The sequence below is a fragment of the Lemur catta genome, chromosome 20, assembly GCF_020740605.2.
Source record: "Lemur catta isolate mLemCat1 chromosome 20, mLemCat1.pri, whole genome shotgun sequence".
In the NCBI taxonomy this organism is placed as follows: Eukaryota; Metazoa; Chordata; class Mammalia; order Primates; family Lemuridae; genus Lemur; species Lemur catta.
In genome coordinates this window covers 5030176-5054057 of record NC_059147.1, presented here as the reverse complement: position 1 = coordinate 5054057, position 23882 = coordinate 5030176, and the positions used below count along the sequence as shown (strand labels likewise).

The 23882-nt window shown below is 44.3% G+C and overlaps 1 protein-coding gene across 1 annotated transcript in view; it reads left to right on the top strand.

Moving 5' to 3' along the window:
* The first annotated feature begins 7720 nt into the window (after nt 1–7720).
* Nucleotides 7721–23882, top strand: part of N4BP1 (NEDD4 binding protein 1) — a 58605-nt gene continuing 42443 nt past the window's right edge. The window contains exon 1 of the mRNA XM_045533101.1: nt 7721–8135. Within this exon, the coding sequence (XP_045389057.1) occupies nt 7938–8135 (198 nt within the window). The 5' untranslated portion in view covers nt 7721–7937. The remainder of the gene's footprint in view (nt 8136–23882) is intronic.

Here is a 23882-nt window from a genome sequence, read left to right as displayed (position 1 = left end):
CCCAGGGCTCGGTAAAACTGGGTAAGCGGGCGGGTGAGACCCGAAGTCATTTCCTGTGTCCCGGGTCTATGCAGCAGAGCTGGCCGGAGGGTGAGAGACTGAGAACGTGTCAGTGACGAAACGGAGTCGCCCAGCTGGGTCCTGCGGGACTCCGGCCCTGGCACCCGGACACGTGGACTTCCCCAAAGATCTGTGCTGGGAGCACATCCCCCTCAGGGACAAGGGACTTGGTCCTCAAACACCGACCCCGTGTTTCCCACGCTGAGTCATTAACATCCCCCTGCATGATTCTGCACATACCTACAGGCCACCTGTGTTATCGTTGGCTTAATATTTTTTTTACAATCAATTCCTTTTTAAAGTTACATATAATGATTAGGGAAACAGTTTGTTGTTATATGAACTGGAAGCCCAGCATTTCTTGCCCAAACAGAAGAGAACTGTAAAATAAATACACAGCAGTTAAGATTTCTTCAAAGTCTGGCTGTTTACTACAGAAAATCATCTGATACGCCATTGGTGGTTGTGTTTTCCACACTTTAGGAAAAACGCGGATTCCAGTGCAACCTCCTCCAGGAATTCTGAATGAAATTAAGCAAAAAATGAGAGAGAGGGGGTGACATTTTTGCCCCATTGCTAAAAAGTGAAGCTTGGCTGAAATTCTGTACTGAAGCTACTTCCATGGCCTTCCTGCAGGATGCACATACTTCCGGAAACTGCGAGTTATTTTTCACTGGGAAGCTGGAGGGGAAGGGTGGAGACCTGCCTTCCTGCGCACCGCCCCCACCCTGAGCTCTGATATCAAGTGCGATGGTATCACAAAGTACGGAGGTCCTTAGAAGTCCCCCCCCACGTCTGAGGATTGATTCCCTCCCACATCCCTGTTCTTCCCCAGCCTATTGCCTGCTGTGGAGGCCACCTACAGATGGGGCACTGGCCAGAGCAGCAGGCAGGACCTGGGTGTCCTCGCTAGACATGGCCCTCCCTAGACATGGCCTCAGTCGCCTTGTTGTTAAAGAGATCTGCCTAGACCAGGCATGGTGCCTCACACCTGTAATCCTAGCACTTTGGGAGGCCAAGGCAGGAGGATTGTTTGAGGCCAGGAGTTCAAGACCAGCCTGAGAAACATAGCAAGACCCCATCTCTACATAATATAAAAAAATTAACCAGATGTGGTGGTGCATACCTGTAGTCCCAGCTACTCCAGAGGCTGAGGCAGGAGAATTGCTCAAGCCCAAGAGTTTGAGGTTGTAGTGAGCTATGATGATGCCACTGCACACTAGCCTGGACAACAGAGCAAGACACTATCTCAAAACAAAACAAAAAATATAGATCTGTTCACTCTGGGTTAAGGTGTAGGGAAAGATAACCATGGGACTATAGGCAAGGCACTTCCCTCTTAATCTTGGTTTCCTTACCTATAAAATAAAGAGGGTGGATCAGACAGGGCCTTATAGTTAGAGCCATCCCCAAGCCCCTCTTCAGCCTAAGACTTGGAGCTGTTAGAGGTTTAAGTTGCCTCCTGGCCACTCCTGTCTTCCAGTGAGTGCACACAGGACTTTTATAACAAGCTGTGTAGACAGTCTCTTTTCTTTGAGAACCAGGATACTGTGGTCAAGTAGGAGGAATACCCTCCTCACTGTGTCCTGCAGTCCTGGAATGCAGAGAGGTTATTTGTCCCTCTTGTCCTAGAAATCTTTAGGTCAAGAAGTCCCAATTGTTGGTTCTGGGAAGTCCCTGAACTAGCCTGGTATGAATTTGGGTGTGGGAGAGTTCAAGGGGAAGCAAGGCAGGCCTCTGCCCCTCGGGCTCTGCAGGGGAGTCTTCGATGTGAAGACTGCTGTCCCTTCCTAGTGGGGGGAACTTCAGACAAGTTACTTAACCTCCCTAAGCCTCAGCTTCTTCATCTATAAAATGTGCATAATACCTACTTCATAGAATTGTTTGTGGGGGCTAAATGAGATGATTCATGTAGAGTCAGCCAATCAATATTTGCTGAACACCTACTATTCTAAGTGCTTGGTGCATAGCCCAGTTCCTTGTACAGGGTATGTATGCAAGGAGAATTTGGAAAAAGCAGTAAAGATAGACAGACAGATAATTTTTTTTTCTGTGCCACAGCAATTCCATCCAATCCCCTTTCTCCTACATGAAAGGGGTTGGGCTTCCTCTTGGCATGGTAGCTAGATTCCAAGCAGCACTGTTCCACAAGTAGGCATTCCAAGAAAAAGAACGTAGAAGCTGTCAGTCATCCTAAGAATTGGTTTTAGAAGTCCTGGAACAGCACTTCCACTGAATTCTGTTAGTCCATGAGGTGTGAAGCCAGCCCAGACTCCTGACACAAAGAGAGAAGCTTGCACATGCCAGGAAGGAAGGAGTTGTTGAGGGCCATCTTGGCAGACTGCCGAACACACACGTGGAATAGACAGTCGGCCCTCTAAATCCCAGCAGCCACTCGCTGGGGCAGTACCATCTCCTCGTTTATTCATCTGTTCGTCGCCTGTCTTCCCCTCTACCTATAAGTTCATAAAAGCAGACACTTTGCTTTGTTCACTGCTATATTCCCAGCACTTATAACAATGTTTGGCACATTGTAGGTGCTCAGTAAATATCTGTTGAATGAATGAATGCATAAATCAATCAGTCAAGTAATGAGTCATCCAGTTATCCAAACCAGCCACAGGACGTTGAGTAGGCCAAGAAGTTTTCATGGAAGAAGCAGGACTTCAGCTGGGCTTCAAAGACAGGTAGGCCTGGCAAGAATGTGCTGAGCTAATGAGAGGCAGTGATGGCTAGTGGGCACATTGCCTACTCACTTACTTGGTGGTCACACAGTCAACCAGGAACCTTAACCCATTGTTGTTCTACACTCAGGGGAGTGTTCATTAGATTTAGGGTGTGTGTATGTGTGTGTCCCAGGGGAAGTCTGCACAAGGGAGGAGGATACTGAAGTCTCACTAGCTCAGTCCCAGGGACTGGGCTTTCTCTGAATTTGCTCTGTAGACCAGTGATTCTCATCCTGGGACAGTTTTGACATGAGGCAATATCTGGGAACATTTTTGCTGTCATCACACTTAAAAGGGGTGATTGTTACTGGCATTTAGTGAGTAGAGGCTAAGGATTCTGCTAAATATCCTACAGTGCACAGGACAGGCCCAAATGTTGATTGTGCCACTGTTGAGAAGCCCTGCTGTAGAGGGTGACAGAGAAAAGCCGTGCATTAGAGGCATCCAGGAGCCGGCACACAGCAGGCAATCTCTGCAGTAGCACTTGGCCCAGAGCTGTGTTCCCACCTAAGATGTCTGAGTTTTATAAATAGCTCCTCTCAATATTGTAGCAGTTCTAGCAGTTTGAATTAGTGCTAAAGGAGTTTCAATAACACCGATAATAAAAATTCAAAAGAAATATAAAGGGGGAGAAGTAAAAGATTGGAAGCAACAGGCATCAAGGTCTTCCTGCAGCTGAGGAGAAACAAGCCCTCCGCAGTTGGAATTCAAGAGTCTATCACCAAAATGCTCTCAAATTTCTCTCTGTCTCCACTCCAACTTTCCTGGTCCAAGCCACCAGCATCTCATGCCTGGGCCAAGACTCACTCAGTGCTCTTCCCGGGCTCCCTCCATACTTTCTCCCCCAGAGAAAGGAGAGGGATCTTAGAGCACAAATTAGATGATATATTTGCTGTTTAAAAACCTGGCAAGGCTTTTTTTTCTTTTCTCATTGTACTTAAAACACAAAATCTGTAACTGTTCCACCACATTCTGTAAGATTTGGCCTCACCTACCTCTGGGTGTTCCGGGCCGCAGGGTAATCCAGCCGTGGAGGGTACATGCAGGCCTGCTTTTCATTCTAGCTCAATCCAGCCTCAAGTCACGGCCCCCAAGGTCTGATGGTGGAGATGGAACTGAATTGATCATGTCACACAAGCACACATAAAACAGGCCCTGCTGCCATGAGTGAGAGGGCCACAGTGCCCCAGGGAGATTTGGCTCATGGGAGAGACCAGTGAATGAACTCTTGACAAAGTTGCTCTTGAATGGAGCTTTGGAGGATGAGGAGTTAACTAAATGAAATGAAAACAGGAATAAAGAACAGCATGTACAAATGCCCCGAGGTGGGGCAAGCTAGGCCAAGTGGAGAGAAGAGTAGAGGTAGGGTAGGCAGGAGAGAGATCTTGCAAGGGCTGCAAACCAAGATAAGGAGTTTGGATTTTATTTGGAGCCTAAGGGGAAGCTTATGGAGTGGCTTAAGCAAGGGACTGAGTGATGAGATTAGCAATTTGAGAAGATCACTCTGGCTGAAGCATCGATATTTGTAAGTAATTTCTCCCAGTCTTATAGCAGTTGCAGCTCTTGAAATTTAGAGAGCTGGCCAGGCAAGGTGGCTCACGCCAGTAATCCTAGTACTCTGGGAGGCCACGGCAGGAGGATCCCTTGAGCTCAGGAGTTGGAGACCAGCCTGAGCAAGAGTGAGACCCCGTCTCTACTACAAATAGAAAAGATTAGCCAGGCATGGTGGCGCATGCCTGTAGTCCCAGCTAGTTGGGACGTTGAGGCAGGAGGATGCTTGAGCCCAGGAGTTTAAGGTTGCTGTGAGCTAGGCTGACACCATGGCACTCTAGTCCAGGCAACAGTGTGAGACTCTGTCTCAAAAAAATTAAAAATAAATAAATAAAAATAAATTGAGAGAGAGGCCAGAAAGAGTATGAAGAAACCCTACAGTTGTCAAAGTGAGAGATGATGGTGACTTGGACTGGTGACAGGAGATAAGAGAATTTGAATGGTTTGCAAATGTATTAAAACTTATGTGTGGTTGCAGCACAGTTGTATTCCTGTTTCTTATTCTAAAGCTCTACATGTGATTACACCAAAAATACAGAACCGAGAAAGACACACCAACCTGGACACTGCCAGCCAGGGAGCATCCTGAGCCTGTTTATCGGGTTGCTCAGGCACGCTGAGCAGCATTCCACACGCAGATCTGTCTGGTTTTGACAGCATCCCAAGGCAAGTAGGGTCCAAGCATTAAGAGGTTGGTCATGAGAACACATTACCTCCTCTTGCTCAGTTTTACACAAGGGCAGAAAGGGGGTTGGGTGCACACACAAGCTTGCTGTCATTACAGCATAGCACATAAGAGCCTCAGCAGAGTCAGACTGCCTGGATTCAAATGCTTATTCTTACCGACACTTACCAGCCCTGTGGAACACTACAGAAACTCACTATGCTTCCGTTTCCTTTAAGATAGGGATGATAACAATAGCAACCACTGCTGGAGTTTTAGGAGGCCAATAAACACTCTTTCTGATCCTTCTGAGTTCAGAACTGAGGAAAAAAGCAAACATCAGACAGGTAGAGATCAAAATAATATCTCCATTACTCACAAAAGCTCGACTGAAGGATGTGGTTGAGGTGAAGATACTTCACCCAGTCACCAACACAGTGGGCAACTACAGACAGCAGGTAATACAGCATCCTCTCAGGGGTTAAGGTGGCCCCACCCAGCACTGAGCCTTCTTAGAAAGTCGCCAGACAGAGAAATCTTCCTTCTTCTCCGGGGAAGAGGCAGATGAAAGCTAGACAGATGTTTCTTCACACTTGGCCCCACTGTGGAGTAGAGTAGGAATCCCCTCTCACCTCGCACTGGCCTTGAAAATATGAGAAAGGAGAATTCATGATTCTCTCAACACCATCTTATGGGGTTAATATGGGAACTAGAGAAAAATATAGGTAAAGTCTCTGGAATAAAAACTCCATAAAGTTCTCATCCCTGGTGTCAACTGTCCTGGACTGGTAAGGCCAGCCAGATGGGCAAGGCTGGTTAACTGAGGGAAGTTGTGGTTCAGAAACTGCATGAAACAAGGGAGTTCTTAAAGGGGGATTTCTCTCTCTCTCTTCCTCCTGTTCCCTATACTCAGGAAACCTTGAGAGTTCCCTAAAGGGAAATGCTGACCAACTATGAACTGGCAAGTCTTCCAAACAGAAGGGAAAAACCCAAAGCTGTGTATTTTTGGTGGTACATCAACCCAGTTACTTATGAATACAGTTTGATGGCCTAGCTTTCTTTTAATGGGTGTGTGTATGCACTACTTCTGTTGTTTTAGGGTGGGATTTGGATTAGGAGGGAGAGGGAAGGGCTGTTGCATGTTTTTCAAGGCAGCCTTCCTCCTCATTCCTTACAATTAAGAAATTAAGAATCACTGCCAGGGAAGTCACTGGAAGCAAACAGGAACCAGCCCTGGGAAAAGCCCTGTCCAATTACTGAACAATAACAATTCCATTTAAGGTGAGTGCAATGAGGAGACAGGAAATTACATGTTGTGGTGATAGCATACCTTACTGATATACTGCAGTCCTGCATGCAATATATCAGCAAGGCCACACTCACCACCTGACCCTCCTCAGCCAATCCCAGGTCACCTACCTGATGGAGCAAGGCTGCTGGTTGTGTGGACATCAGGGAAAAACCCAGGGGAGCAGGAAGCTGTTGGTCTGTGAGCCTAGTGGTTCTCTTCCCTGTGCTGAGTCACCTCTCAATGGGGTACCAGGAGACCACACCTGCCTGAGTTTCCGAGACGTATGGAAACCCCCAGCAGCCAGGATCCCAGACAGTTTTTACCTTGGGTAATCCCTCTTACCAAGCCCATTCCCCCTTGGCATTTCCAGCTGCAAGGTCTTTAGATCCACTTTTTGCACAAATGGAGCAGGTTCCTGGGCCTACAATTTCACTGTGGTTGCATAATCCACACTAAGATTCTCCATGAAAATTGAGCTTTAAATATATTGCTAATTTAGCAATAATGGTTAATATTCAGTCACCATTTACTGTGTCAGGTACTATATTAATTTTCACAACAGGAAATAAGTACTATTATCTACGTTTTACAGATGAGGAATTAAGACATAGAGAAGTTCAGTAACATTCCCATTACTCCTAACTATCTACTATATCCACTATATTTAGCCCAAGGGAAGGAATCCAATACTTTATCTTCCATAATTTGTTTTCATGGACTCAGAAAATGCAAAAACTGGAAAAGACCTTAGAGATAACTTTTATTTTACAGATGGGAAAACAGACCGAGGGAAGAGTTAGGGTTTATTTGTCCCAGTCCAGCAGTAAGGTCACGGGTGAGTCCCCATCCCCTCCCTCCTGTAGTGCTTCTCCCAAAACACATTCCCCTTCCTCCCCTGCGGGAGAGATCACGCTCCTGAATTTAATCATTTTTCGTTTTCCAATTCTCCATACGTATGTCCATTTTCCTCTCTTCCTGTTACTATTTTTGGTAAAAGAAATAAAGAGGGAAGGGAAGAAAGGATGGAGGGAAGGAGAAAGAAAAGAGAATGAAAGATCCAATCTGCTTATCAGTTAATGCGAAACTAGGTAATTCAATTGCTAGAACGCTGGTTTGAGCTTCAAGAAGTCTGAGGTCAAATCCAATCACTGTGTGACACTGGGTCAGTCTCCTCTTATGGCTCTGAGTCTCAATTTCCCCAACTGTAAACCCACAAATCTACATTTACCAGATCACCGGAAAACCTCGTACCCTCATCGAAGAAGGCCTCCTGAGCCCTCGCTTTGCCCTCAACCAACATGGCGACCGCGAGTGGCGGCGTCCGCGCGTGACGTCACTTCCGTCGCCCTCACCTACGCCCCCTTCCCCTACAGGGTGGCGAGCTTCGGTGACGGCTGCGAGCGGGGCGCATGCGCGGCGGCGGGCCGCGGCTGCGGCGGCGGCGGCGGCGAAGGGGTGGAGGGGTTTGCAGCCGGCAGTTGCTGAGCTGCGGCGGCCGAGGCGGTATGGCGTAGTCGGGCCTGCGGGCGGGCGGCGGAGCGCGGGCGGGGACGAGGCGGCCGGGGCTGGCCGACGCCGCCCGACGGGCTCGGGAGCCTGGCAGCACGCTGAGGGGGCGGCGCCGCCGCGGGAGGCCGCGCCCGCCATGGCGGCCCGGGCGGTCCTGGATGAGTTCACGGCGCCGGCCGAGAAAGCGGCGCTGCTGGAGCGGAGCCGCGGCCGCATCGAGGGCCTGTTCGGCGTGAGCCTGGCCGTGCTCGGCGCGCTTGGGGCCGAGGAACCGCTGCCCGCGCGCATCTGGCTGCAGCTCCACGGGGCGCCGGAGGCGGTGCACAGCGCCAAGGTGAGTCCGGCCGCCGCCCCCGCTCCCGCCTGGGCCTGAGCCGCGGCCTCCGCTCGTTCGCGGTCTCCGGCCGGCCGGCCGCGCGGGAACGCGCCGGAGCGCGGAGCGCGAGAGCGGGGTCTCGGGAGCCGCGAACCTGCGCTCCGGGCTCCAGAGCCGTGTGACCTTGGGCTGGCGGTTTCCTCCCGGGGGCCTCAGTTTCCCCATTTGTAAAGTGGCGTTGACGAAAGCCTCTGCCTCTGAGGACTGTGGCGAGTGTGGTAGTGGGTGGCGTGTAAAGCACAGAGCACGGTGTCCGGCGCGGAGTAAGCGGCTGTAAAGTTGCCTGCTGTCGTCCGCCCAGCCCCCGGGATGGTACGCAAGGCCTGGCGTCCGGGCCCGCAGCCTCCCTGTGCCCTTCTCCTCCGCCAAGGCCTCCGCTGCAGGGGTCCCGATCCCTTTTGGGATTGCAGTTCCCCTTGAGACTTGAGAAAAACTGTAATAGTAGTAAAACGCTGAGCGAATATCAAACAGAAGATATTTAATGGTAGTGTTAAAAATAGCATTATTCCTTGTATCGATGTTCTGTACAACTAGCATTTATATAATGCTTATAGCATATCGGACGTAACGCTAAATGTTTTAGAAGGAATATGCAGCCCTTAAGAAATATAATGAGGTAGGTTTTATTCCCCCCACCCACTTTTTTTAAATTAACAGCTGGGGAAACTGAAACTCTGAGTGGTGACTCACCTTCTGTCTAAATCAGCATTTCAGAGTTTTACCTTCTCAACACCTCCACCTACTTCTCTCCCTTCCCAAGCCAGAATACAGCAACAAAGTTAGCCCCGCTTCCCAGGTAACCAAGTTTCTCCAGGTTTTCCCGTCTCTTATGTAGGGCAGTAGGATTCCGATGTAGGGAGTGTGTTTGCAGATCCCTTGTTTTGATCCTTGCCTCCCGAGTGACGAGCCCTCTCTTCAGGGAGGTGAGGGGGACTCTTCTTTTGACATCCTTCACAAATTTCACTAGGGCTCTTGAAGAATCTGAGTAGCTCTATCTCCTGACGTTCTTAGAATTAACAACAGCAACAAAATCACGGATGCTTGCCTTTAATATGTTTAGAGGAGATGGGACACCTAGCTGTATGATTCTTCTCCACAGCTTAACTTAAAACATGGTAGATGTTGAATCACGTTTGCTTTCCTGTGCTTAATTCTTTTAATCATTTGGATTTTAGACAGCTGGTCTAACTTCTTCGTATTCCCCTTTTTTCTTCCCAGCTATTTAATATCTTCCACTCCCTAGGGCCAAAAAGTTTGACATGACTAAGTCCTGTTCGTTCTTCTGAAAGTCTCATATGCATTCATTCTTGTCCTTTCCCTTTCCCTTACTGCAGTTAAGATCTTCATTCTTGGTGTGTCCCCTCCCTTTACTCTATTGCTCCCTCCCTCATGTTAGAGTAATCTAACTTGCATTAGAGTAATCCTCCCACAAAAAGTCATTCTCCTGCCCTGGGACATGCTAGGGCCTCCTGTCACCTGTCCTAAATTCCTCCTCTCCCTTCGACATTGCTTATTAATCCAACCCCACCTTATTTTTCCAATGTTCAGTTTTAGCAGCTCTCAGTTTAAACCTCCACTGTAGTTTCACTGCCTTTGCTCTGTGTTCTGCCTGCTCCCAGTTGTGCTTTTACTTAAGATTGACCCCAATCATGGAAAGTGCTTCCTTTGTTCTGCAGAAGTCCTGCCAGACCCTTTCAAAACTGCTGTTCTCTTGGCTGTCCCTGCTACACAGTTTAGCCTAAGCTGATTGAGAAAGGTGTGTCTTACAGTATCTTGGTAGTATTTGTCCCTGTTTATTTTTGTGATGTGTATTACTCATAATTCAACTCTACCAGTTGCAAGAAATCCTTTTTTTCCCCCTCTTGAGACTCATGGGTAAGAGTTGAATGCACAACCAGGGCTTTTTGTTCTTGTTAATTTGTTTTACCTTTTTTTTTTTTTTTTTTTTTTGGAGGAAGAGAAAGCCATTAATTTGATTTAAAAAATTAAGAACAGGAAAGCAAACTTAATTTAGCATCTATAGTATTTTCAGTTAAGCTGTGGAGAGGAAGGTTTGGAGGAAGGAAGATTTAGAGTAAAGAAGGATTTTTAAACTAGCTGATATAGAGTCTTAGATCAAAATAAGATGAAATCAACTGTTCTCCCACCAAGTGATTTAGTTTGTTTTCTTGCTTTCAAAATGTTAATTCACTGCTTTTTGTAAATGCTGGAGTAGAAGACAATGTGGAGTTTTAGTTAGGCCTCCATTTATTCGGAATAGGTGAGATGGGAGTTAACTGTTAGAAAGTGATAATGCCCAGGAAGGTTGTAAAAAGGCACTGGTCTACAAGGGTGGCCACTTTCGTTAAAGCGGAAATTTCTTGGAGGATGCAGCGCTTTAGCTGGGCTGTGAAGAGCCAGGAAGACTCCCAGATACCTAGCATTCCAGACAGGTTGTTGTGAGCAACGTCCTAGAAGCCAGAAAACATACGGAGTGTTGGGGTCTCCCAGAGAGAGATGAAGCCTGAGGACCCAAATGCCAGGCTAAGGCCATTGGATATAGTCAATAGTCAGTGAGGGTTTTGAGAGGGAATGAATTTGCCTGAAACTGTGTAGGATAATTTGGAGGCAGAAAGACCCAACAGTGGAAGAAACATTGTTTCAAGTTAGAGTTGGGCATGAATGGGGAGTGGGGAGCAAGGTTTTCACAAGGACTTGGCAGCTGAGTGGATGTGGGGATTTAGGGGCAAGTCTTAAGCCTGGTGGCAGGAAAAATGGTTGATTATGTTGTTTGACCTGTTGGTGGGGCTACCAGGTAGTGGACATTTAAGGAAAACTTCTCACGTGCCAGGAAGTGTACCAACTGTTGCTCCTTGAGCTGGAAGAACCCACCATCGTGTAGGGCAGACAAGCAGGGAAACAGATAGTACAGTGTGATACATGTAACAGTTGAAGTGTGTGCAGGGTGTTACAGTAATCCAGGAAAGGAAGGGTTGCTCTGCCCTGCTGCCTTCTAAAGGATGAATGGGAATTTGCCAGAGGACAGTGAGTTCCTGGCAGAAGTAAGAGCATGTGCAAAATCACAGGGACATGAAAGAGTGCGACTTTATCCCAGATTCCTCAAGTGTAGGGGGAGAAGAGAGGAAATTGCCAGAGATGGAAAGGGACCTCTTGAAGAACATGGATTTTATTCTGCAGGCAGGCAGTGGAGAGTCATGGAAGAGATGTAAGGACATGAGAGACTTATATTTCTAAAAATGCCTCAGCGTTGACACCTCTCAGCTTGTGCTAATCAGTGTGTGCTGTTGCTAGTTTGCAATGATGTACAGAAATTGAGAGTAAGTGTTCAGCAACTTTCGTGGCCATTTGACATTACTACGGGGTTAGAGAGGCAATGTCTGAGAGTGAGAGGAAAACCAGAAGAGAGCATTGTCCATAGGGTCCCCAGAGAGAGGGGCTGAAGTCAGTGGCGGAAGGCATCACAGAAGCAAAGTAGTTTGAGGATTGAATTTCAGAGGAAATGAAGGTATTGACTAGCTCTTGCCTCGTTCACAAAGGAAGAAATTAAAGGTGCAAAGCAGGGTGGGATCTTCCCATCCAGGCAGTGGCGCAAAGGGATGAAGTTGAGGAGATTCAGGCGTAGGGAGTGAGATGAGTTGGAACACTTCTTTTAGATCAAAGGACCACAGACTCCTGGGACCAGGTGGGGAGGCTGTAGGAAGTGGCTGTGTGGTAGGGATGAGGGACTGTGGTGACCTAAGGCACTCTGCCTGTTGCAGAGGGCAAATGCCTGTGCACATAGTATTAGCTGCTTACACAGTGTGGGCTCAGTGATGTCTAATCTCATTATCCTAGAGAAGCCAGGAGTCTGGATTTCATTATGTGAACTCTTTGTGTTTTGTTTTTCTAAGTGGCAACCGATTTAGGTTTTAAAAACCATACACACTGAATTACATTAATAAAAATTTTGTTTTTAAAGTATATATTCTAAAAAACAAAACAAAAAACAGCTGTGTATGCTAAACAAAACACATCAGTGGACCAAATTCAGCTTTTGCGCTGCCTTTTTAGGACCTCTACTTTAAATGGTAGGAAACAGGATTAGTAAGATACACATCTATTTTCCCGCTTGAAGAAGAAGACAATTGAAGACCCTAATGGCCTACATACAGTACAGTCTCAGTAAAGTAGAACACTGGTTCATCCCAAGGGAGGGAGGGTGAGAGCTTAAAAACAGTGGAATGTGTTAGGTGCAGTGGAACTGCTGGAAGTGTATTGGAAAAGAAAGACCCAGGTTTGTGGGAATGAAATAAGGGCCAGGGAGGTTAGATAGCATGAACTTTTAAATGTAACTTGAGGCAGAAACTCAGGCAGCTGATACTCCCTCCTCCCCCAGGGGCTCAATGTTGCCAGCAGACAAGGACTAGAGATGGAGGGGACTAAAGTACAGTTGAGCAAGGCAAAACGGGGCTCAGGAATGTTTCTGAATGGGTCAGCCTTGCCTAGGGACAAAGAGGCACGTGAAAGCAGGAGAGGTACAGTGAACTGTGAGAATAAAGGAAGGGGCAAGACCTTAGACCCTACTCCCTCCTAGACTCAGGGAGTCAGGCACACAAGGACAGGTAAGCATTGGAGAATTCTGGAAGTTGTAATCAGAGGAATTTCAGAGATCAGAGTCTTGGATATGAAAGAATTCTGAGGATGATTTTGAGGGCCAAGGAGTGCTTCAGTTGTTGTGGGCAAAGTGGAAGTGTTGTTTCATCTTAGAGTAAGATAAGAGGAGATGGAAATGTGAAATATCTGGAGATAATGTAGTACCCAGCTCCAGGAAGTTGGGTCCTAAAGTCAGTGAGTGAGTCAGGAGCCTCTCCTGGAGGTTAACAAACAGAAGAGGAGTGATTGGCAGTAAATGGGGCAGCTGCTTGTTCCCATTGTCTCTCCGTGAACTTTTTGGGTGTTGAATTTGCCAACCACAGCTGCCCATCAGTTGATGTTTTGTTTTAAGCATTACCTCCTGGCAGTGTGTAGACACCTTGAGACATAGCCAGTGACCTTCCCAGAGTACCAGCTGGAGGACTTACAAGGACAGTAATTGGGAGGTTTAACCAGTCTTAAAAAAAATGGGAATTATAGTACATCCACAAAACCAAGACAATTGTCCAATCCATTTTTAATTTGTGAGGAAAAGAAAGAGGAATAGAGGGTCTTTAAGAACAGCTAGTAATTGACCTTTTCCCAGTTTTTACTTACATGTTTGTGGAGTAAGGGAAGAAAAAAATGTAATTCAAGTACAAGTGGCCTGTTAACAGCACTGACTTCAGAGGGTTAAAGTTGACTCTGTGTTGTTTTACTTGGTTTTTGGTAAGAAGAGCTCAGTACCTGGTTTCATGAATGAGTTTTTGAACAGTTGATTTGTTCATGAAGGAAATAATTCATAAGTGTAATACTGGGTAGTGACATGGAGTTTTTGTTTTGATTTTACCAGAAAGGAGTTTGGTGGCCTTTTTGTACTTCCTAGAATGATATTTTTTACTCAGAATGCTTGTGAAAATCATCTTCTTAAGAAACAATAGTTTGTTCAGTTTCTTATGGTTACTGTTTGGAGGGGTATGGTGGTGTATGTTGAAATAAGGAATACTCACACTGTGTCAAAAGTGGATTGCTCGTGACTAGTTTCCCTTCCCTATCTGCTTTCCAGCCAGTATTATAGGATTTTAATTAAATCAAGGACCACATCTTGTTCGTGTTGGCTTTTTACTAAATTGGTGTGATCATATGAGATTAGAGGTCTTGAGTTTCAAAAACAAAAATATAAAGGGAAAATCATTGCAGTAATTAATTAAAGAACTTTTTTTAAAAAATCAGTTTTTCGGGTGGAAACAACATGAAGAAAATTTTTTTGCTCAAAGGAACTGAATTTTTTAAAAGATTCCTTTCAACTTAAGGAAGGTTTTGTTTGGTCTTAGTGCTGACAGAATTAGTAATTTACATTAGTTGATGAATAAGACTGCATGAATAAATTCACAGCTGAATTTTCTGCATGAAAGTCATTTGTTATTATGGCACCTTTTGGTTGAAACGGGTTATATACCAGTCATCTGGGATCTTTCTCCATTCTTAAACCAATATATTTAATTCACACTTATGTTTTATTATTGACTCTCCCATTTTAAAAATTAAGATAATGAAGTTGTTACTGTGTTGTTAATAGGTTAATGCAGATTGATGTATCTGTGTTAGGTAGTGGATTTGCCTGCAATAATAGAAACCTATAAAAAATAAGGATTTAGTTTTGTTTCATTTAAGAAGTCTAAAGATAAGCAGCAGTCCAGGGCTAAGTAGTTGTTAGGTACTGTATCCTCATGGTCACAAATGATTGCTCCAGCTCCAGCTATCAGGTCTCTGTTTCAGAAAGGAAGAATGGAAGAGAAAGTAACCCCAATAGATGTCTGCTTACCTCTTGTTGTCCAGAACTATACCATGTGGCCACTATTAGTATCAGAGGGAGCTAGGGAATATTCAGTTGTAACTAGGCACGTTGTGCTACCCTTCACAAAATCTGGGTTCTGTTATTAAAGAAATTAAAAGTGGATATCGGTAGACAGCAGGGCTGCCACATCACATTATCAACTTTTTAACATATACCCTCAATCCCTCCCATTTTTTGTTTTGTTCTAATAAATGGAAATGTTAACAAAGAAGGGTGCCTCTTATTTTCAATTTTTTTTATTATTAAAATGTAATTCTTAAAACAGCATAAGGCAGGGCACCGTGTCTCACAGCTGTAATCCCAGCACTCCAGGAAGTTCAAGACCTGCCTGGGCAAAAAAAAAAGAAAAAGTAGCCAACATGGTGGTGTGTGTGCCTGTAGTAGTCTCAGCTACTCAGGAGGATCACTTGAGCCCAGGAGTTCCCACCTGCAATGAACTATCATTCCCACCGCTGCACTCCAGCCTGGGTAGCAAAGAAAGACTCTGTCTCTTTAAAAAAAAAAAAAAGTGAGCATATTTATTTAACTTATTTTTGAGGGAACCAGCTGCATTGAAACTGGTTCAAGGACCATTGGGGGGAATTAGTATAGGTACTAAAAAAAAAGAACATTAGAATAAGATTGCTAGGTTGTATACAAAACTGGTTAATGTCCTTCTGAGAATGTGGGAATAACAAATTCAGTTTTTCCTACTATACATACTCTAATATGCCTCTGACATCAGATGTGTGGGAGTTTTTCCTCTAAGCCTCAATTTTGCCAGAAGTTGGAAAAGTAGAGCCCCACCCCCATTAGCCCCTTAGGAATTTTGACATAGGGTTTAAAAACATAGTTACAGTTTCTTGCTTAGGAATCATCACTACTTACTGCAGCTGTATTTGCAGTCCTAGTCCTGTGACCATTGTATCCGGTAGGGGAAAAAAATTGAGGTGTTTTGGGGAAGAAAGGAAAAGTTGTAGCTGATATGCCAGTATACTCCTCAGATATCCCAGTCCTCCAGACTTTTACCTTAATTGCATCTACCCTTATTTTCCTAACTGTAGCCTCTATTAGGACTTTATCAACAGGTTCTGGTTTTATAATGACTAGGTAGGGGAAGTATCCCCTGGCCAGAATAACATCCACTCTGCTAAAACATTTAGGTAAAGGAGATAGAACTTTACATTAAGCCTGTTTAACCATTCCAATTTATATAATCCTGTCAGCCCTTTTTATTTTCTCTCAGGGCTTCGCCAGTGGATGTTGGGGCCGTGGTGTGTGGGGAACCCATATCAAAGAGTAACAGGAGTTTCTGTTCACTACCTCCTGACCATTGTTACTCACTTTGAGTCTCCAGCAGAGGGCTGAGCAAAGGGACCCTTGCTCTTCAGCAGTCTTTATCTTGATTAATCTGCCTGACTCTTGTCCTAGGCAATTTCATGTCAGATTCCTCATTATATTCTTTGCCTTCTGACTTGGAATTTCTCCAAACTGGGGTAAAGTTGAGGGACCAGCAGGATCTCTCTCTGGTCGCCACACCTTTGATAGTGTTGTACTAACCTTTGTTTTAAACCCATCAATTTCTGTTTTATTCACCTCATTTCCTAATAACCTTCTAAAGAGTTCCACCCTGCTGGGATGGGCCCTGTGAATCTCCCCTTTCTTTTTCCTCTTAGTTTCATCCCAGCAATATTTTCTTTATTTACCTTATTTCTTAATGACCATTTTAAAATATTCACCTGCCTGGGAAGAGTCCTTTTGCTCCCCTCATTCTCTTACAAATTAACTTAATGTTTTTATTAGCATCTGTAAGAACCAGGGAAAGCTGAGACAGCAAATCTGATCAGGCTTCCTGAATTCTTTTTCAGTTTTGCAGCAGTAAGGTTATGTCGGGGTTCCACATTAAAAGGATGCTCTTAACCACAGCATTTACCATGACTTGGGAAACAGGGATATTCAGTGGGTGAATACCACGGTCATAAAGCCAGTCCCACATGGCTCGCGTGAAAGGCATATCAGCTACTTTATCTGGGGGGTTCTACTTGGCATTTATAGGGGGAATTGGGCTGTCTCCCTTTGCAGGGTAAGCATACTTTAGAGTGGCTTTTATCCAGTCCCTCAGGCTGGCTGTTCCCTCAGGAATAACCTGTGTGTCTGGATCACACAGCCACCTGTGACTGTTCCATAGTGAGCTGTGAGTCCTGCATCCACCAGAAAACACTCTTGCGCTCTGCGGCATTGTGCAAAAGCTTATGTACCCTAAATCAGTTACTCTCAAAATCTCCTTTAGTAAAGGCTCTTCAGGAAGTTCATGCCAGTTTACAAATGAGACAATTCCTTCACACTATACCCTTGTAGGGATCTAGGGAAAACTCCCCCTTCCCATTCTGAAGATTCTCTGAACGTAACTGACACAAGGGCAGATCAATAGGAGAATGGGCCTACAAATTTATTGAAGTAAGGGGATGGGGAGAGATCAGAGTGGTTTCCCCAACTCCCCAATGGAATGTAGAAACTTATATACTCTTTTTCCTAGGGGAAGATGGAGACAGTGAATGTGGACCTAGAACATAGAAATTAACTTGTAAATGAGTCTTTTTGGAATTTGAATGAACCCGAGGGGCAGGCATCACCTTGTGTCTGAGACCATCTAGGGGTGCTTGCATTCTTCAGTCTTTTCTGCAGTAAATTTTGAGGTAACAGGGAGGGGATGAAAGGCAATTGGATTTCTTTTGGTAAGACTTTCTTGATTGGATAAGGAAATTCCAGAGAGTCCTTTTAATGTTCAAAAGCAGCGTGCCCAAGTGTCATATTTTGGGAATTATTTTCCACACCCCAATACCTTGTAGTTTCTCGGTTTTGCTTTTCCCCTACATTGACTGCCTTCTTGGAAACCACAGGTCTTAGAGATACTTTCTATTGTCCCTGCATAATTTCTCCCTTCAGGGGCCAGCATTGAGGCTGGTGGCCAGAGTTCAGACTGTTACAGCCCATCCAGGTCCCTTGCCCACTGCCCAGTGAAGATGAAGACACTGAGACAGCTGGGGTTGCAGCAGAGAGAGAGTTTTATTTCCCAAGGCGCCAGGTGAGGAAATGGGAGTAATTTCTCAAATCCATCTCTTCGAGAATTTTGGGTCTGAGGTTTTTAAAGGTGGTTTGGCAAACAAAGGGCTAGGGAATTGGGTCTGCTAATGGGGGGCGGGGATGAACTCATAGAGTTGGGATGCAGAAATTATCTCCCAGTTGGGAGGTTCCTGGGTAGGGGGTTTCAGGGCTGTTGGATCCGTTTCCACGCCTGTCCCTGGTCTGTAGGTCTCCGGAATGCAAAGTCTGAAAAACACCTCAAAGACCAGTCTTGAGATTTACGACACCAAAGTTACCATAGAATCACAAGTTGTGGGATTTACAGTAGCAGTGTTACCTGTAGAAGTAGTGGGAGGAGTCAGAATCTTGCTCCCCTGTCAGGGAGGATAGTGTCATTAAGCAGTGACCAGTTATAGCAGCAAGGGAGTTAGGGAGCAATGGCTGGTTAATTTCTGGCTGTATCTATACTTTTATAAAAATCAGACTTTGATTACTGTTTATACCTCGGGGCTGCACATTATTTTAATACGGATGGTTTCAAGACTGACTGAAATCTGAGCTTTGGCTAGCAGAAAGATCATCCCAATACTCTTTTACTTTCATTTTACTATTACAGATGACACTAGCCAAAGGATTGTATAGTTTGCTTTTTTTCTTACTAGTTTGTATTACCAAACCCAATTGGGGTCTGCTCACCCGAAGCAGCAAAGCCAAACACGGAAGCCAAGAGTCGTAGTGGGAGAAAGAGGCATTTTTATTGCATGGTGCCATGCGAGGAGTACAGGCAGTTGACACTTAACCCAAACTCCTTACTGGCTTACAAGCCAGGGTTTTTAAAGACAGCACATGTAAATCGGTACATGGGGGTTATACATTGGCTTGGCCCCAAAAGGTGGGATATCCTGAAGTGGGAGGCCCTGTGGTCATAGGTAGAGTCCAAGATTCTTGGAATATTAAGACGGTTGTTGTAGGCCCCCACAGGAGGAAATGTAGAACAAAGAACGGTTAGAGTTCAATTCCCAGTTCCCCCTTATCTGCATTTTCCATCTAGTGGGTGTTTCTGAAAAACTACTCAACATATGATAAGATGCCATCTTTTAGTTTCCACAGGGAACCAAAGCACCTCGTGGCTCTGGCTGGCTTGGAGGGCCATTGTTCTCATCAGGTTGCCCATTACTTTTCAAGGCTAGCCAGGTGCCTGGAACTTGCCCTGAAGGACTCAAGATTTACTTTCCTTTATTTCCATGCTTAGGGGGGGCCAGCAGACTTCTAAGAGGGGTCCCTGTTCCATTTAATTTGCATTTCCTTATGCATCTGGTGAACCAGCTTCCCAGGAGTTGCTGGATCCATCTCTTAATTCTATTGGTGACTTTTACCATTAATAATTGATTACAGCAGAATTGCTGCTCATTACCATGAGTGACCACATGACAACCCAGGAGCCAAAAATTTTTCATCTCTTACCCTTTTATCCTCTTTCTCCCCAAACCACATTTCTGTGAGCTGGAGTTGTTTTAGCAAATCCTAATTCTGACACCAATTCTGAGAATATAGGAATAAATTCAGTTTCTCCTACTGTACTCTTAAAACATGCTCGTAGAATAACACCAGATGTGTGTTTGGGGAAGGATTTCCCCATACATCAAGCAGTTGACTCTGCAGCAGTGAACGAATGCCAGTTAGTGTCCTCCAATGCATTTCCTAACTATCTACCTGGATATAGCATCAGATCCCACAGGTGGAGGGCTCAGACCCACAAGAATGCCTCTTCCAAGGCCAATCACAAGCCCCCGGTTTCACTTGTGCTTCTGACTGGCTATAAATTGGAATTCCCACAACCCCCTTCTTGGGTTCATTTAATTTGCTAGAGCATAGCATAGAACTTGGGGAAACACGTTTACCAGTTTATTATAAAGGATGTTCCAAAGGCTACCAATAAAGAGATGCGTATGGTGAGGTATGGGGGAAGGGGTGAGGAACTTCCATACCCTCTACAGGTGCATCACCCTCCAGAAACCTCCACTTGTTCAACTTTCTGGAAGCTCCTTGAACCTAGTCCTTTAGGGCTGCGGTCCCCAATCCCAGGGCCCCGGCCCAGTATCCGTCCATGGCCTGTTAGAAAGCGGCCTTGTGTCACTGCCTGAGCTCTGCACCACCTCCCCCACCCCTGCCATGACACCCCATCCCCTTACCCTTCGTTTGTGGAAAAATTGTCTTCATGAAATTATCTTCTCTGGTGCCAAAAAGATTGGGGTCCACTGCTTTAGGATTTTCTTAGCTTCATTGCACAGACATGATTAATGAAATCACTGGCATTGGTGATTGGCTTAACCTTTAGCCCCTCTCCGGGGGTTGAGGGGTGGGGCTGAAAGCGTCAACCCTGTAGATCTGCTTTGGTATTTCTAGTGACCAGCTCTCATCCTGAAGCTACCTGGGGACTGCCAGCCATCACCCAATTCATTAGCATATAAAAAGATACATTACTTTGAAGAGTCTAAGAATTTTAGGAGTTGTGTGCCAGGAGGGAAATAAATATTTCACAGTAAATATTTCACAGTCCTACAGGGTAATGAAACCATGTTTTGAGGATTGTCTTTTATACCAGACAATTTGTCAAACAAAAAGTATATTCTCAGGAGTGCACTTTGACTTGTGCTGAAGGCTGGGTCTCCCCAGTCTATACATTGGTTTAAAAAAAAAGTGCATTCTCCGAGAGCAGTGATCCCCATCCCTTTTGACACCAGGGACCGGTTTCATGGAAGACAGTTTTTCCATGGGGGGGGACTGGGGACCACAGTCCTAGAGCATACATTGGCAAACTTTCTCTGTAAAGGGCCAGATAATAAATACTTGAGGCTTTGTGAACCACACAAGGTCTCTGTCTTATATTCTTTTTTGTTTTTACATCCCTTTAAAAATGCACAAAAAAATTCTTACCTTAGGGTGTGTATATACAAAATAGTCCCAGGGGTGGATTTACACTGACCAGTATGGTGGCCACTACCACAAGTGGCTGTTTATATTTAAGTTAATTAAAATTCCATGAAATTAAATACTCAGTTCCTCAATTGAATTTCAAGGGCTAAGTAGTTACATGTAACCAGTGGCTACCAATTTGGACTGTACAGATAGAGAACGTTTCTATCATTTCAGAAAGTTCTGTTGGACAGTGTGCCCCTGGAGTATTAAGTAATCCTTGATTGGGCCTGCTAGACAATACTCTGCTATTACATCGAAAGAACATGCTGCCATTCTTTTACCTTATTTTCAGGGTTTTTGTAATTTTTGTTGATTGTGCCCGCTTGTCATCATAAATAATACCCAAAGGTTATTCTTGACCACACAGACATATAGACTAGCCTTGTTGTTTTGGGGTGAAGACAGGAGGAGGTAGCAGCCAGTAAGGCTAGAGAATTTTCCCCTGGAAATTTCATAAGGAATCATAGATTACGCTTTCAATAGCCAGGTGATTTTTTATTTATTTTTATTTTTAACTGTTTTTATTGGTGTCTCTATTCTAAAGCTTGGAAACCTCCAAAAAATCAAGAAAATCGTCTTGATCTGTAGTATCTGTACAGTTGGATGAATTCCTCTCTCCTCAGAGTTCACACAATCTGCTAAAATTCCTGGGCTGCCAGGAAGTGACTTTCTTTAAAGAGCATGTAAGGCTGAGACTGCACCATAGAACAGGCACCAGGCCAGTTTCCTGAGCATTGGTTCCACATATGAGCGGCAATTCTTAGTCTTTAATGGTGGCCTCCCCATACCTGATTAAATAAGATCCTTAAACACATCATTCCAGTTATGGCCTGGGTTGCACTATCAATTTATCTAATTCTATCCCAGTAAAAAGGAGGCCAGATTCTTAATGATCTTATGCAGGTAACTACATTACCATGAAAAGGGAAGAGTCTCAGTGAAAGTATAATTCCTGAAGTTTGAAGGATCAGGGAGAACACTTAAAAAATGTTTTATTTCAGTTTGTAAAAGCATAGCTTACTAAATTAACTGTTAAAAAAAATGAATGAAAAAGGGATTCTCCATATACCTGATAGAAGATGAACAGGCTTTAAAATAAACAATGTTTCAAATAACTACAGTTGGATTTCTTTCATTAATTCCTGCAGCCTTATTACTTTCTGTTCCACTGGATCTTAGGTCAGTAGAGTGCTTTTCAAATGCCGTCTGTATCACAAAGGGTCCCCAAAATCCCAGCCGAGTCCTTTATCACAGTCTAGCAGTTGTCTAAAGCAGCGGTCCCAGCCTTTTTGGTACCAGGGACCAGTTTCATGGAAGATAGTTTTTCCACAGACTGCAGGAGGGTGCAGGGGGATATGGTTTCAGGATGATTCAAGTGCATTACATTTATTGTGCACTTTATTTCTATTTTTATTATACTGTAATATATAATGAAATAATATACAGCACACATAATGCAGAATCAGTTGAAGCCCTGAGCTTGTTTTTCTGCAACTAGATGGTCCCATCTGGAGTGATGGGAGACAGTGACTTTAAATACTGATTGAAGCTTCGCTCACTCGATGCTGCTCACCTTCTGCTGTGCAGCCCAGGGGTGGGGACCGCAGGTTTAAGGGATGTCAGCTTAAACTCCAAAGTTTGCAGCCATAAGTCAATTTCTTGAAGTATCTCAGTAGTAAAATGTCTGGTACAGTCCTTTCCACAAAGTTCTGGGAGTGTCGTCCTTTGTTGTGGACCTACTTTCTAGCTCATAGCAAGGAAGAGAGGAAAGCAAAGAACAGTTGTCAATATAAGACTGGATAACTAGTCAGTTTATACAGACACCAACAATATCAGGATGGAGGAGAGTGAAAAATCTACTGGGGTACAACATACGACTTCGCTAAGATTTGACCAATGTTAATCTGAACGGTAAGAATATATTACAGACGTTGACAAGGCCAGTCTTCTTGTACTTGTGTAGTCTCTAAAAAAAGATAGAAGTTTTTACTTGTGCAAAAGTATCCAGAAAAGACCGAGCTTCTCCTTTGATTTAACACAACCTAATAATGTTAAGCTATTTAAGAAGTACAGAACACCTCACAGAAATTAATTTTAGCATCTTCCTTGTTACAAGGTGAAAAAACAAATCTTTGATTTCGCAGGGATTTTGGGGAACCACCAAAGATAGGTGTAAAAGACACACAAGGTTGCATAATACTCAGTAATACAAATTACTAGCTGATACATGCAACAATGTGGTTGAATCTCAAGAAATACCATGGTAAGTGGAAGAAGCCTTACCCAAAAGAGTATATACTATTATGATTCTGTTTATATCATACACTAGACAAGGGTAAACTATTGGGTAATTATGTTGAAAAAAATCAGAGTAATTAGGACAAAACAACTGGAAAAAGACATTAAACACAGACCAAGTATTAGATTAAGGAATTATTGTTTTTTTTGTTGGGTGCAGCAATTACATGGCAGATATATTGGAAAGCATGTGTACGTGTATGTGGAAGCTACTCAGTGGCTGGGCGCGGTGGTGTGTGCCGGTAGTTCCACCTACTCAGGAGGCTGAGTCAGGAGGATGGCTTGAGGCCAGCAGTTCGAGGCTGCAGTATGCTGTGATTTGTGCAACATAGCAAGACCCTGTCTCTAAAAAAATAATAAATATTCAAAAAGGTAAAAAATTATACTCAGTGTCTGTTTCACCTAGAAATTAACCACATATCCAAAGATTACTTGTTAATTAAACTTTATTTAATATTAGTCCACCCAAGGTTCTTAAGGTTAATTAGGGATCTTCGAAGTTATGCTTAAGCTGACAACTTAATTCAGTAAGTTTATATAAATTCAATTTAGTTGAATATGTTATTTTATATTTTTATAATCATAAATATATCTGAGTAATATTAGCTTACCTGATCAGTAAGCCAGTAAAGTTTAAGTAGTTTAGCTCTTCCTGAGAAAAAAAAATCTTTTTTAGAAAGATATATGCATTGTATTCTATACTGATAAAATCAGGGAAACGATATCTATTTTTAATTAACATTAAAATGATCACATAAGATTGATTTGCCTAAGAATTATTTTGCTTACATGAATTTGGACTCTTAATAGCAAATGATTTTGAAGTATCAGATTCTGTGACTCTCTGTGTGTGTGTGTTAGGAGATGGGGTCTTGCTATGTTGCCCATGCTGGCCT